The sequence below is a fragment of the Macrosteles quadrilineatus genome, unplaced genomic scaffold (genome assembly GCF_028750875.1).
Source record: "Macrosteles quadrilineatus isolate MER2022 unplaced genomic scaffold, UCM_ALF_1.0 Scaffold_16__1_contigs__length_3527350, whole genome shotgun sequence".
Taxonomy (NCBI): Eukaryota; Metazoa; Arthropoda; class Insecta; order Hemiptera; family Cicadellidae; genus Macrosteles; species Macrosteles quadrilineatus.
In genome coordinates this window covers 3,024,448-3,041,204 of record NW_026542609.1, presented here as the reverse complement: position 1 = coordinate 3,041,204, position 16,757 = coordinate 3,024,448, and the positions used below count along the sequence as shown (strand labels likewise).

The following is a 16,757-nucleotide window of genomic DNA, read 5'->3' as shown; positions in this document are numbered from 1 at the left end:
GATCCGCCGTCAGGGAAGTGTACTGGAGTTTGTAGCTCCAAACTTTCTGTCCGACATCCCAAAAGTGCGGAATTCCGTTGACAGCCGTCACGGGCGCATGCTCATTTAATTCAATGTTTTTAACTTTTGAAAAATACTATACCGACCATACCATACCAACCATACCGACCTAGTGGTCGCGAAGCTTTAACGACACTCGTAGAAGTTTTTAAGTATCTACAATTCATACTTGATTAAAGAATTTAGATACTGATGGATAAACTTAGATTGAACGATAGATGTAGATAGATAATTAAGAGAGAAAAACTAGATGATGTTTTTAGTGGACTGTATTTCTTTAAACTGAACAAAAAGTAAACATGATATAAAATAAGACCAGCTGTTAGAAACAGTGAATTAGAAAAAATAACTTTAAACATTCTCCCCCCCATTGCACCGAAGGAGCAATAAATATTAATCACTGACTTCAATTGGAAGAGGACAAAGCTTGACTATTGGTCTTTTCAATGAGGTACTTGATGTTCTCAGAGTGGCTACTCGGGTAAGTCCATCACGACCTGGATGAAGTTCAGTCACTCTTGCTAGCGGCCACTTTGATGGTGGTAATTGCTCATCAACAACAAGAACAACTGATCCGAGTTTTATTGAACAGGAAGGAAATCTCCATTTGTATATTGCTTGAAGTTGTTGAAGGTACTCCCGAGACCACTTCTTCCAAAATGATTCCAACATTTGGCGAGTTAATTTCCACCGAGTAAGTCTTGATGTGGGTTGGTTTTCTTGATTAGGTTCTGGGATAGTAGTTAAAGATTCGCCAACTAAAAAGTGCGCAGGGGTTAGGATTGCTAGATCGTCTGGATCTTCTGTAAGCTGGCAGAGAGGGCGAGAATTGAGTACAGCTTCTATTTGTACCAGCACTGTCGAAAATTCTTCGTAAGTTAGTAGGTGGGTCTTCATAACTCTTTTGAGATGGTATTTAACTGATTTAACACCAGCTTCCCAATGACCTCCAAAATGTGGAGCAGCAGGAGGGTTGAATTTCCATTCAGTTCCATCATTAGCAAGCAGGGATTTGAGTTGACCTGATTCTGCTGAAGACGAGGAAAACAATCTTTTCAGTTCTTTGTCAGCTCCTACAAATGTTGTCCCGCAGTCACTCGTTAAAGTAGCACAGATGCCTCGACGGCTGGTGAATCGTTTGTAAGCCGCTATGAAGGCTTCTGCTGAGTAGTTGGAAACCAACTCTAGATGAATAGCTGAGGTCGCCGAGCAGATGAACACCGCAATATAACCTTTGTAGGTTTTTGCTCTCTTTCCATGCCATGTTTTGACTACAAAAGGGCCTGCGTAATCTACACCAGAGTGCAAAAAGGGACGTGATGGTGATGTTCTTGTAGGAGGAAGCTGCCCCATTAATTGTTGAGCTCTTTGAGAGCGATAACGAGCACAAGTAACACACTTTAACAGTTCTCGTTTGACGATAGGTCTACCTCCAACAACCCAGAACTTCTGACGAACGGTTGCAAGTGTACAACGGGTGCCACTATGCAGAGTCCTGAGATGAGCATCATCTATCAATAGTTTTGAGAACTTAGAATTCTTCGGAAGGATATAAGGATGCTTTGAATCATATTCTAATGAAGATTGTTCAAGTCTGCCTCCAACTCTCATTAAACCAGTGTTATCGACAAAGGGGTTAAGACTTATAAGATTAGATTTTTCTAAAGGTCTGTTGTTTTGTAACCGCGCAAGCTCATTTTTGAAGGCATGTTTTTGAATGAGTTTTACCCACAACAAAAGGGATGAGTTGAGATCTTGAGGAGTTAAAAAAGATTGACAATTAGTAGGGATGGATTTTTTTGTTTTGGCAATGAACTTTTGACACCAGGCAGTAACACGTAATAGTTTTGACAGTGTTGAGAAGCGCTCTAGCATTTCTGGTTCTGGTTCAAAGTTTAAAATGTGGCAAGTTGATTGAGGGATTCGCAGTTCAGATTTCGCTGCTTGAGCTGGATCAAACGTCGTGGATGGCCATTCATAAACATCTTTATTCAGCCACGGAGGACCCGTCCACCAAAGCTTATGGTTGCTAAGGATTTTAGCAGTAACACCTCGTGAAGCACAGTCGGCTGGATTTTCATTTCCTGCTACATACCTCCACTTAGCGAGCGGTTCTGTCTCTTGTATAACACTTACTCTGTTACGCACAAAGTCTTTCCATTTTGAAGGTTGATTTGTGATCCAGGTTAGGGAAACCATAGAGTCAGTCCATAACCATGCTTGGGTAGATTCTAAGTTGAGCATTTTCCGAACATACTTTACAAGTTTTACTAGTAGTGTAGCAGCAGTGAGTTCCAGTCGAGGAATCGACATTGTCTTTAGAGGAGCTACTTTAGTTTTAGAAATAACTAAACTAACAGTGATATTTTCACGATTAACGATTCTTAGGTAGACTACAGCACTCATTGCAAGCTTAGAAGCATCTGAAAATCCATGAATTTCTACCGAAGATAGTTGGGTAAGACCAAGATAACGAGGTACTTTAACTAATGGCAAATATTGTAGGTCAGCTTCAAGGAGTTTCCATTGGTCTTGCAAGTGATTAGGTAAAAGTTGGTCCCAATGAATTTTTACTAGCCAAAGTTGTTGCATGAAGTGTTTGAACCTTATGATAATAGGAGAGACAAAACCCAAGGGATCGAATAACTGACCTATTTGAGAAAGAACGTTTCTTTTCGTGCATTTGTCTTTTGGACTTAGAGTAGGAAGAAACTGAAAATCGTCGCTGAATCGATTCCATGTAAGTCCAAGAGTACGTATACTGGAGGATTTGTTTATCAATAAGGAATTGCCTTTTTCGCAATTACTTTCCGATATGTATGATAGTACATTTTGATCATTGCTGATCCACTTCTGTAAAGGAAAACAACCTAATTTGCAAAGCTCGTCAGTCTGTTTTACTACTTCTCTGCACTCTTCAATCGAGTCTGCACCACCAAAAATGTCATCCATATATCTCCCTCTTGTCAACATTTCACTAGCTTGGGGATATGCATCACCGTGATCGACGATAAGCTGATTCATTGTTCTTAGGGCGAGAAAAGGAGCGCATGATAACCCATATGTAACAGTCTGTAGTTGAAATTTTCTAAGATGACCATTTTCCATCCAGAGAATTCTTTGAAGATCTCGATCACTGGGATGTACTAGAATCTGGCGATACATTTTCTCGATATCAGTGACAAATACGAATTTATAGCGCCTAAACCAAGTGAGAATATCAGGTAGTTCTGTTTGGAGTTTTGGACCACTGTAGAGTACGTCATTCAAAGATAATCCTGAACTAGTTGGGAATGAGGCATTAAAAACTACTCTTAATTTAGTCGTCGTGCTAGAAGGACGCAAAACACCATGATGAGGTAGGTAATATATGGGAATGGTAGAATCTATTTCTTCAATAGTTTCAGACATGTGACCAAGGTCCTTGTATTCTTCTATGAAATTAGTATACAAGTTTTTGTACTCAAGATCGTTTGAGAGACGAGTATTTAGCTTTGTTAAAATTTGAAAGGCTGACGATTGAGATTCTCCAAGCTGATTGACTGTTTCCTTCAGGGGAAGTCGGACTTGATAGCGACCGGAAGGTTCTCTAGAAAAGGTTGATTGATAATGTTCCTCACATACTTGATCATCAGGAGACTTGACTGATTCTTTAATTTGAGGAATTTCTTCCTGTACCCAAAATTTTTGAAGAAAATCATCAAGTTTGTTTTCAATCAAGCAATGAAACATTGATGAGGTAGATTTATTTTCCGTCATTCCAGTAGGTCCAGACAAGATCCAACCGAAAATTGTTGCTTGTGCTACTGGGGAGAGGGGTGGACCTTTAATTAGACCAGGAAGGATAATAGACGTGTAGATGTCTGCTCCTAGGACTAAATCTACAGATTCAGACTTCATGAAGGCAGGATCAGCTAGTTGAAGTCCCTTTATATGATTCCACGATGAATGATTTGGTGTTATCGATGGCAAATTTGATGTGAGATTTGAAAGGATGTGACAAGATAAAGAGCAGCTAACTTTGGTATCATACAGAGAACTAAGATTGATTGAAACTATACCACGAGTGGTTGGGGCTTGATGTCCACCGATACCAACAAGAGATACTGAGGAGTATGAACGCTTCAGATTGAGAGTTTGTACTAAGTATTCACTGATGAAAGAGATTTCAGATCCTTGGTCGATTAAAGCTCTGGCAATAACACTATTTCCCTCAGGACCAATTACCTTAACTTGAGCGGTTGCTAGGAGCACAGATTGTCGATTAATTTCCTTAAATGGAAGCATGTGATTAGAGGAGACGTGTGAGCTTGATGATGTGTTATCTGTAGATGAGATGAATTTGTTAGGGATGAGAGAACTTGACTTTTTTATATGAGGTATATTTGTAGTCTGGCTAACAGCGTCATGAATTAGAGTGTGATGTCTTTTCTTACATTGTAAACAAGATTTATTTGAGCGACAGTCCTTTAACAAATGTGAACCAAGACAGTTGAAACATAATCTTTTGTTCACAAGAACCTCTTTTCGTTGACTAGGTACTTTTTCACGAAACTCCTTGCAAAATGCTAAATAGTGATCTTTACTACACAGTTGACAATCATTTCCTATATTGGACTGAGATTTTGCTACAATTTGTGCTGAATGTACTTTAAGATTTTGATGAGGTTTACCTTTACATTGTAGTGTAGTTACCGTTACATCGCTTGGTGGTGTTGCTCGTGACTCAATACTTTCCAGGGCTCGAATACGACCTTCGATGAAGGTCTGAAGATCTTCTAGGGTGGAGGGTTCTGTTGAGACTCCGTAACGAATCTCCCATGCTTCGTGTGTCTCTGGGTCTAGTCGTTGTACAATCATGTACACCAAGATGTGATCCCATTTATCTGTAGGAGATCCTAGCGCTTTGAGGGAACCTAAAGACTCATTGATAGTAGACATGAGGTGATTGAGACCACTAGCAGATTTATTTTCTAGAGGTTTTAAATTAAATATATCATCCAAATGCCTTTTGATTAAAACACGTTTGTTTTCATATCTAGTCACAAGTTTTTCCCAAGCTGGCATGAAATTTTCTCCTGTTATTTGGAAATTTATTAGCAATTGAGCAGCATCACCAGACAAACTGGTTTTTAGATAGTGTAACTTAGCTACATCAGTTAAGTTAGGATTTTGAATCACTAGTGAAGAAAAAAGATCATGGAATGGTTTCCAAGACTGGTAACTTCCTGAGAATTGAGGTAGAGATATTTTAGGTAGTATAGGTTGATTTGATTTACTCATAGAACTAGATGTATTGATATCAGATGTGCTTTGATTTTGTTGAGAATTTACCGATAACTCTTCTAAGAGAACAAGCAATGCAGATTTGCTTACCATATAGGCTTCAAGGGCTTGACTGTAGTGATCTTCATTTATGTAGGCTAGGTCTTTTAGTATGTCAGCTTTTGACTCACATATTTTCTCGTGATCCCTCTCGAATTTCCTCCATTCTGCTTCGATAACATCAATCCGGGTTTGTACTTGAGGCTTCAATATAGTTGATATATCCTTTTCCTTGAAATAGTCTGTGGCTTTTTCTAAGATTTTTAAGCGTGTTGCTTGAAGACCTAGTTTGGATTCTAGGGACATAACTTCAACTGAGAACAGGAAATTTTCTTGATTACTTTTATAACTGAATTGAAAAAATAACTGTTAATTACTTATTTATTCCGGGTCAGAAGGACCAAATGATTAAAGAATTTAGATACTGATGGATAAACTTAGATTGAACGATAGATGTAGATAGATAATTAAGAGAGAAAAACTAGATGATGTTTTTAGTGGACTGTATTTCTTTAAACTGAACAAAAAGTAAACATTATATAAAATAAGACCAGCTGTTAGAAACAGTGAATTAGAAAAAATAACTTTAAACAATACTCGTGTCGTTAATACCATCTTTACGTGATGCTTTCGTAAACTACTATTACGGCAATGAAATATTTTTTGTGTATTTAAATGTTCTGTCAAGGAAAATATTCTTATGAGTTTCTACATACAGTAGTCTGCTTTTATAAAACCTGTCATGTTTCAACATTGACAACAATAAACTCAACACCTCAAGAGTTCAGTAAACCTTTACGACATGAAGGCCGTGTTGAGGTTCTTTTTATCACTCGGGGCTTCGTGTTTATGACACCTTTGAGTTAATGCAAAAAAAAAAACTGAAGATAAAAAGATGATGAAATCATTAAGATTATAAAAAATATTAGACATAACCTTTGTTTCTCTGTGCAATAACCCGTTATTTCAATAACTGATTTTATAAATAGCACACACGCTTTACTTTGTCAAGACCCAATGTCTGGAATATTTTGTTTGACAATATTAAAATTTGCTTTTTTTGGAGTAAAATATAATTTAGTATCTTACTTTACGTCAAAACACAAAGTTTTTAACATAAACAAATAGACTAATTATGTTTTTAAATATGTTAAAACGGTAAAGTTTAATGTCCAAAACTTGTATAAACTCTCCTTAGATTATTAACCAAATGATGTGCATAGCATGAACGATAACATTTTGCACATAGCTGGTAAACTAGGTTGGCAATGCGGTAAGTGATATGGTTGGAGAGGTCACGTACAGATAACTAGATTAGCAGCTGACTGACGCTACGTGACTTGCCCAGGGCTTCTATGTGTCCAGGACTTTATTATGAATTTATTTTATATGAGCCACCACACCTGGATATCAGACGATAATACTTGGACGAGCCATAGTTTTCAATGAGCTGTTTTCGTAAGAGGTTGTATTTAAGGAAAGATCGATAGGTCTTTTAACGTTAGTGGGAGAGGTGGGTTACATAGTTTCTAGCATGGTTCATTCAAGCTAAATCGATACACCTTCATGCAACCTCAAAATTGCATCTTGAGTTACAACTTAAGTTTAAATGTTTGGTATTGATTTACTGAAGTAGTAATACAAACACAAATATATTTGGAAAGGCCTACTTGATTGTAAAGGGTGAAAACATAGTGGAGCGACAGGCTAGAGTGTAGCGGAGAGCGTAGCTGAAGGTGCATTGTCACTGGTGCGGCTGGAACTGCAGTCGTTGGCCGACAGCCGTTCGATAATCGTAGAGAACTGCTTATTGTTTTCAACGGCACTGTTGTCACTGACGTGACTTTAGCCGTGGGAATGTTAATGTACCGGACCGGACGAATGTAACTGCGTGTGTTAAAAGTTTGAAATATGTATTCAAATGGTGTGATAAATTATAACATTACACGGTTGCAGCACAATATAAATGTACATTTTTCATATCGATAAATAACATGTTTTGTTTCCTTTATGGTGCTGTAAAACCTAAAAGTTGCTCGAGACGTGTGTATGCTGGCAAACTAATGTGACGTTTGCCTGTTCGAACCATCATGAAGCTCCAGAGCTTAGTGGTGGTTTGTAACTAGACCTATATGCCTACACTTTACTTTAAATACATTATCCTTTCAATAAACATACATCATATTCAATTCAAAATATAAGTAAATGAGTAACGTTCTAACTCGTACAGTATGAATCATAACATCTGAAACATTTAATAAATAAATATAACTTAGGTTTTCATCGGAGTAAAATATTTGAAACAGAAACAATTTCACCAAATGGTTTTGATATTCATTTTAGATTGCAGGATTGCTGTGATAATTATTTTATAATTCATGATATTAAATGTAATTGTTAATGTTGTTGTTGTTGTTGTTAATGTTAATTGTATATTAAATGTATGTAAAGTTTCTAATTGCCAATAGTAGTTCAAACATGCTTGTAATTTACAACATGTTGAACTTGAAAGTTATTCATTATTATTCATTCGTGTCACCGATTGATATAGGACGCAAAGGGCGTTTTAACCCAAAATATGAGTAAGGATTGAATGTAGAATGGAGTGAGAAATCCTTGCAACTTTTTATACTAACTAGAAACAGCTGTACCTTTTGCGGTGACCAACTGACCATGTAATCATAATTTTAAAATAACTATGTTAACCACAAAAAATATAGTTCCCGATGTGATAATGATAAAGAAAAGGCCCATTTGGAGTTGAATAATATCTAAATGAAGGCAATTATGATAGGCGAGGGTCTTAAGTCATTTAATCTAACTTGCAGATGAAGCTTAATCCTCAATCCAAACAAATTAAATGATTACGACTATAATCGCTCTAGATTAAAAATATAAAAGTACGAGCTACTAAACTATCTTATATCGGACTGTGTTTAAAATACTTGTAATTTATATCCAAACATTTTTGGGTGAACTGCGATACAAAAATGTTTAAGATTGTTAAATAAATCCGGATCAGAGTTAAGGTTTTAAAATTATGTCGATTGCGTATTATGATTATTAAAACTTTGATTAATGATTAGTAAAACTGTGTCACATAACACAGAGTGTACCGACGTTTCGATCTCGTCTCAAATGTCATCTTCAGGGCAGTAAGCTACCACCACTACTACCAATACTATTTCATAGTAGCCAACTGAACAACTTCGTCATACTGTAGTAGAGCTATGATTTTGAGCTTGACTGTGGATGCCTTATTCTTGGTTTAAGCACTGTTTAGTTACGGAATGTGATTTAATGAAAGTGTATTTTGTCGTCCCATCGTTAATATATTGTCTACATGAACTTGATTAAATAAAATAAGTTTATTCGAAGAAATAAGGTCAAGACTAAACTATTAATACGCCAGAATTTAGAAAAAGAATAGAAGATTTAAAAAATAAAAATTGTACAAGTTAGCTTAAACTTTGCCAAGTAGTACCTATTAGTGATTTGTAGATTCACCACAATTGTTATGTATTATTATTCAAACGAGACATTTAAATGTAAAACAATCATGGAAGCTTGAATTATAGTTGACGAGTTTAAAATTGCTTATGAGAAAGGTCTACGGTTACTCAAATCTCATAAACTTTGCTTATTGTATGAGCTTTTTTTTTTTTGTGAGTCGGTGGCTCAGTCGGCCACAGGAATCGGGCCTAAGTAAAGGCTGTGATGTCGTGGGTTCGGATCCTGGTACCTGCCACTGCTTTATCATTCCACTTTTTATCAGTACAGTTCACTCTTGTACTGCACTGTTTCACCCCTTGCTTTGCTAGATATGTTCAACGCACAGGTCTATAGCCTATGTAGAAGGGCAACGAGAGGTTAAAAGAGGCTGTCAGTATATTTATAAAAGAAATCATGATAAAATAAGCAGTTACTGAAATGTTAACATCTATACTTATTTAATACACAAGCAGAATTTTTGTGACAATTACTCCTCCGAAACTACTGAACCGATTGACATGTTTTTGGTGTCATTGGAAAGAACGTAACGTGAAGTTGTGCAGGAAACTTTCTTTTTGGGGAAATAATTAGAGAGTGAGGCCCTGGGGCCCTTTAAAGTTTCGTATTTCTCCATAAGATTAACATGGGAAACAAACATTGTTTTGAAACTCCAGCTGTTGTCAGAAATTAAATATTAATAATTGGTCTCCATGGAAGCATGAGAAAATTCACAATGTTTACATTTGCTTTGACATTTAAATGTAAACAACCAGAACTGTCAAATGCTTATTTCATAATTTCAGACAGCTGATCCAAAAAAATTAAACAACTATGTAGTAGGTTTATTTAATCTTAAACTTTATGATAGATTCTATACTATGATCTATACTATTATATAAAAATGTATTATAAATCTATTTCAATGATTATGAAACAGATTTTTCCCGTTGCGAAGCAAAAATTAAAAGTGAGAAGAAGAACATATGTTAATTGTAAACAGTCAATGTGTAAATTATCTATGTTAAAAATGTGTATAGTTTTGGATGTTGGTTTGTGTTCAATGATATTAGTTATCACATTTTTATTTTAAGGATTTGGTATATGAGTAAGCCTATGATAAATAACACCATTCCAGAGTTCTGTCAGTTTTTGCCTAACTCTGTCCTGTAGAGTTTAAAGTAGCCTACACCATATTGTCTACAAATTGGATAAATAACTTAGGTATGGTACATTATAAAAGCTGACAGCCTTTTTACGTTGACTTAAATTGTAAGCTTACCTTTTCCCGTCCATGGGCAGTTTGATAGTTAAAAATTAACCCTATAACTGGAAGAGGACTGTTATGTAAATTGTGAGTATTTCCATTAGTTAATCTTTTAGTTTACTCTTTAAATATCATCGGAAATAATGACTGTTATTAGTTTTTAAACAAGTCATTTGTGTATATGTAACTCCTGTACTTCTTTGCAATTGCTCGATTTCGAGCAACATGTACACTAGTAATATATTATAACATGAAAATGAGGATTGGTTGGATTGATATTGTAAGTGTATAAAAATGTGAAACACTAAAGCAGAATTCCTCTTGCTTTTTACAACACAAACCTGGATTTTGAAATGCAAAAACACACCTCACGCCCAATAAACTTTGAAATGCGGCAGGTGTAAGAAGTATGTTTCCATACTCTGCGTACATTTTGTTTTTACATAAAACCTAAGATATAACCTCCCATGAGTATACATTTTTATTTTCAAAAGTTGTTCTAGTCCTAACTGTGTAATATAGACCGTTAAGTTATTAAACATGCACTAAAGCCTAAACAACTATTTAATATTATTTATACAGGCAAATATTGTTTGCATTAAATAGCTTTTATAGTGAGCCCTGTGTAATAGGGACGGTAAAAATATAAAACTCCGTCTAAAGTACGTATAGTTTACGATCCCATTGTTGGTCTTATCGCCAGGCATTTTATAATAAATTTCACAACCCGTAAACGAACGTGCAATGGCCCTTTCTAACGCAATAAAATATGAATGCTTGATAAACCATAATTTCCTCCCTACCTATTTTTCAGGCAGTGGTTTTTAATGTAAAGTTTTTTTATTGGTCACAAAATTCATTATACGTTGTTTATGAATACAGGTAGGACGACTTTATAACTTTAAAACAAAAAGAGATATCTCAACTAAATTTAGCATACTTAGCATAACTTTATATTATAAGTATAGTATTAAAGTATTAAAGTTATTTACTTAACTTTATACATATTAACTTATTATATAATGGTAATAGTTTTTTTTTGTGTACATAGTCCCATATAGGGGGCAGTCCATAAGGGAACAAGTTAAAAATCTTAAAGGTAAGCATATGTTGATAAGTTCATCAAATTACCTCCTCAGGGGGCACCCGCGAGAAGACGTGAGAAAATCGTAAACGTAAGCATAGGTCGATATGCACATCAAACTAAAGGTATTAGATCTCTTTTTGTTTTAAAGTTACAAAGACGTTCCAAGACTAAGTTGTCACCCTGTATATACAAATTAAAATCACTTTTTTATAAAATATTATGAAGTAGCCATATGTTTTTATCTGAATTATGTCTGATTTATATGTTGGCCTTGCAATAAATTGCATTACCGGTATAATTACCATTCCGGTTAAAATGCAGTTTTAGTCTAGGTATTTTTAAGTATCATGTTTTTATGTCTTCTTTATACAACAGTACTTGAAATCCTGTTTCCTAGATAACTCATCGTTCTGTTTTCTTTGTTTCTGTGTGTCTACGTTTTTATGTTTCCATGTTCGAAAGTTATATGTTTAATCATTACGTAAATGTGTTGTCAATAACTAACTTATGAATCTAAAATTAAATCTACGTTTTTTTTATTGGAGATGTACATAAAAAATACATTGGGATCTACTTGAATACAATCTTATGTATGGTATTTCCCCAAGATATTGTATTACAGTATTCTATTTCACACATAACGTCCAAGAATGAAGAAACTTAAAATACAATTTCTGTAAAAAAAACTCATCATAACGTTACAGACAAATATAAATTGTCAATGTTAAACTGATGATCTCTACTAATTACCTCAAAGGCATTTACAGCTCAGTTTAAAACTCATTTTATCTTTTTAAATGCTTTATTCATTGTCTGTTTATTAGCTGTTTAATTTTATTCTATTTACGTCGTAGGAACGGTAACAGTTGAATATAAATGTGTACATAAAACGTATGTGCTGTGTTACACTCCCCATGTTTATGTGTATACACGTAAAATTTCAGAATTAAAAAAAAATAGCAATATGTTTGTTGCGTATGGAAATTGGGGTATTTTTAAGTAAATGTGCATGTAAACAAATTAAAACGAACTGCTATTTCGTTACCAAGAAATTTTTATTTAAAGCAAAATTAACTATCAAGTAGGAGGTATTTTTCTTAGGATTGAGCAAAACATCTGTTTCAAACATCTGCTAAAACTATGTTTAAACATCTGTTTTGCTAAGCAAGTATTCAACTTTGTAATCTGATATTACCACTTATTAGTTTACGAACTTAAATTAAAACTATTAAGACTAATACTTATTTTTCACCACACTATGATGTTTTTAGCTGTTTTACATACGTTAATTGGTGGCTGAATGTTACGTTTCCTGGACATGCCAGCTGTCATCGTTATTTGGGGACCGAGCAGGTTTTTACATCCTTAGGGCCGCATAATCAGCTGCCCGCTTACTTTCTTAAAACATGAATGCATATTAAATACACAATAGGTATCCATATAGCATTGCAATAGAATTGTTTTACTATCACCACTGCCTAGCATCTATTTATTATTATTTTTACTGATTCCACAAATTATTTCCACATAGCCTTAAAGTTGTATTTGTGTTGAATATCAGTGGTTATTATTATTGTGGTGAATAGTGGTAATAGGGTATGGTGTGGGGAAAAATAGCGTTCGTACCACAGACCGAAATGGTTTCGCTGTTCTCGATAGTAACTTCGTCTCGAGCTTAAAAACTATCTCGAGCCCGCAAAACCTTGGATTATATATACAAGTAAGTTAGTTCAAAGTAAGCAATTAAAATTATTAAAATCCTAAATTGCAGTTTAAGTTTTATCAAATGCGTTAAGGATCTTAAAATAATTTAATCCACCAGTAAAAGCCCCTGTCACACATTTGAAGTGTAGAAGTCTAATCCACGTCTGCACCCATTCCAGCACATTTGCATATAAATCAAGTTTTTGCCACAGACGTAAAGTGTGTTGGTGACAGGCTTCCTGAGTGGCAATCGCTGAATTTGTTCTTGACTGTTGTTTTTCTTGCAGTTTAATTTATTTGGAGTATGATCCATGCATAAAATTAAATTTTTTTACTGATTAATTACCGTCGAATACTATACAGGCTCAGTTTTTAATACACGCGTCTTTTTCTACATAAATATTGGACACTTAGTTTCTACTATTTTGTAACTGTGAAAAAATACACAATAACATGAAACTACTGTCAAATATGCAGGTTCTAATTTCTAAAACCTACTGGTTTTCCTTAGTAGCAAATATATTGGACTAAATCACCAATTATACATAGCTAATGGTAACGATGAAATATTCAAATTTTGCTAGTACGACGGATATTAGTAAATTGTAATCTGATCATGTGTTTATCTTTATGTTAATTTTTACAAATACTTTACCAAAGAAATAAATGAACACGGTATGATTGTTAAAAGTGATGGATAAGTGTTAAAACAATCAACCATAGCTTAGCTAGATCTTTAGTCACAGTCTACTACCAATAGCATAAAAGTCAATGGAAGGACCAAAACTTAATAAGTTACTTTACTGTACTTTTAATGAATTTCATCAAATTGTAGTATATTTAGTTGATTTAAAAATGAAAAAGAAAACTCTACGACACGTCATTGCAAATTAAAGATAGGAAAAGCAAGTGTGTAACCAGTTTAAGCTCCAAATCAAAAATTAAATAACGTCACTGTATATAAACAAAAACACTGATATAAATTCTACTCAACTGGTTCTCTATTTGCAATCAAAGTTTAAACCGAAGACATTCTACATACAATAGTGCAGGTAGACTCTTACAATAGGCCTTTGTTCCTAGATTGTTACAATAGAAGACAAAGATAACGACTGAGAAAATGCATTCAAAACACAATGTTTGACCTTGATAAGTAGGGGTTTCTGCAGAAATCTCTCTAAAGTTACGCTGTGAAGAATTATTTCTTTGCTCGTATAATTTAACTCTTGAAGATTTAAGTAGTGGAGTCCGAGCTGGGTTCCTGTAGGAAAATTTGATGTGAAATCGTTTTTAAAATAAGTAGTTAAGTATAATAAAATACAAACACATCGAAACCACTAAAGCTACAACAACAGCTTGGGATTGCTATAATTGAAATTGTTAAACGCATTTCACTTTGTGAACTGTGTAGACTACCTTGTTTTTTAAAGTCGTGTACTAGTAAACAAACTAACAACAAATCCAAATTGTATGTAATATTTGAAGTGCATTTAAAATGTGTTAAAAAATATAGTTTGGAAATAAAACCAGAGCGGGGTACAGAAATCACCTGCGCAAACTGTGATTAAACAGAAATCACAGGTGAAGTGTGATTAAAGATTAAAAACTAGTAATTCAGTGTAAAACCACGATCTAAACCACAGCGTTCACAATATTAATCACCTGCTTTTATATGTATTTACCTAAAAAAAAAAAAAAAAAAAAAAAAAAAAAAAAAAAAAAAACTTTAGTAGGGATTGAATTTAATATTGTACAAATAAAAGTTGTTAATAGTATCTTAAATTAATTTATTCTGTGAATATTTTTGGAACTGAGTTTTCAAAGGATATTTGGACATTATTTGATAGACCAAAACTAAACTTAAATCTGTCAACTTTTAGCTGTGATAGGGTTTTTTTAGCTAAATGTTTAGAACATTGTATAGTTATTCATTAGAATCATTTATATACCCCCAATGTAGTGTAGATTCATAGTTAGTTTAACAAAGTTCCCTTCTTTTCTTTCACAACTACTGTACCGAAATACCTCCGCAGCAAACCTGCAGACTAAGTGAATTTAAATTTGTCTGATTAGATTTTTTTATATCTCAAAGGAAATTCATATGTATTACCTTTTTAACTAAACATTAGATGTTTAGAGTAATTAGCTTTGCTGGTACGAAGAAAGGAAAAGTGTTTATTTTATAACCACCTGTCAATATTACGGAATAAAAGAAATGTTTTGGCAGTTTTCGATCAAAGTATATCCATTAACAATCAAACTACGACAACCTTTTTTTCCTCTCTAAGGATAACATTAGTATTTTTAGATGTTTTGTTTATGTAACCTTTAATGGTACAACCGTGCTTTTTAAATTTCTTCTGGTTATAATAAAATTAGAATTGTTCTCAATTCCTGTAAAGAGATTAATTCCTTAAGCAAATCGAACTTAGAAACAATTAAACATTGTATGATTCAACTTTTGTGGAAATTAGACCGTTCGAACTAAATTGCAGAAAAAATCAATTCTTTTTTTAAATACAGTATATCAATTTCATCATTATTTTTATCCTAGAAAACTTACAAAAGGTAAACATAAATGAACTGTCAAAATTATACAATTAAAATACAGCTGATTTTCAAATTTATAAAAATTTTAAACATAAGTCCAGTCAAATATGAGAAAACTTCATCAGTCATTTTCACAGTGCTTTTACAAAAATGCAATTTATGAGATTGTATTAGAGGTTGAATAGAAAAATAATTAACTTAGCAAACATATTATACCCAGGTTTGCAATCAAATATTGTTCATTTATACTGATCCAACATGCACTGGCCCTTATCAAATCAAGCATAGTTGGAAGCTTAAAAAAATACTACTTCAGCTATGATACGTGATAAGCTATTGATTTGCAAATATTAAGGTAACATATATTTGCAAATGGAACAAGACTCGATGAATAGACCTTCATTTGTTATTTTAATAAATATGCTTAAATTACTTTGTGTTAAACACTATCCTCCAGAAACTTTTACTTTGGAAATGAAACGCATCAAATTGTAAACCAGATACCAAAGGTAACGCTTTCAACAGTTTGGTTTGCATGAGTTGACTCAGTGGTTTTGCCAGGGCTATAAATTTGGACGGGTTTTGCGATGTCGTCCTGTTAGAGAAAATCAATTTCGCCCTCCATTCAAACTCTTTAAACAGGCCTTTACGTGCTGTCTGTTACTGTATACGGTATTAATTATAGTAAAGTAGTGCTAAATTGCATGTTATTAATTTTTATCTTTAGATATTTAACTCAATAAAATAAGCTTAACATTCTCCTGATGTTTGTTTCTTTATGTAAGTTCTTTGGTCACTATACCACTGGTTCGACATGAGTAAAATCAGCTAATGTTATACAAATAGATAACTAGAACCCAATGAAATTAGTGATTAAAAGCCAATAAGGCCCACGAATACTTGAACAGAAACGATATGAATCATAAACATAAACTAACCATAATGATGTTTTTTGCCCGAAAATAAACATTATTTTATCATTGCTTAAATGAAACTCTTAAAACCATAATATGTTACTGCTATCATAATACACAGTAACCATAATACACATCTACTACTACACATCCTATATATATATATATATATATATATATATATATATAACTGTCCTATATATATATATATATATATATATGGTTGTAAGTAAACTTTCGTGTGTTTTGTACATATTATACTATTGGTATGACCAATAGGATTCAGACCAGCATTTGTTTATGCTTGTTATTTACACCGGTTCTGTTCAAGTATTCGTGATAAGACCTAAAAAGTTAGGTC

The 16,757-nt window shown here is 33.8% G+C and overlaps 1 protein-coding gene across 1 annotated transcript; it reads right to left on the bottom strand.

The window, feature by feature from the left end:
• Nucleotides 1–453: 453 nt before the first annotated feature.
• On the bottom strand, nucleotides 454–5,001 carry LOC129005146 (uncharacterized). The gene is made up of 3 exons (XM_054433964.1): nucleotides 4,756–5,001; nucleotides 3,578–3,732; nucleotides 454–1,555 (listed from the first exon to the last, which is right to left on the bottom strand). The coding sequence occupies exons 1-3, from the start codon at nucleotides 4,999–5,001 to the stop codon at nucleotides 454–456; spliced, it is 1,503 nt and encodes a 500-aa protein (XP_054289939.1).
• Nucleotides 5,002–16,757: the final 11,756 nt, after the last annotated feature.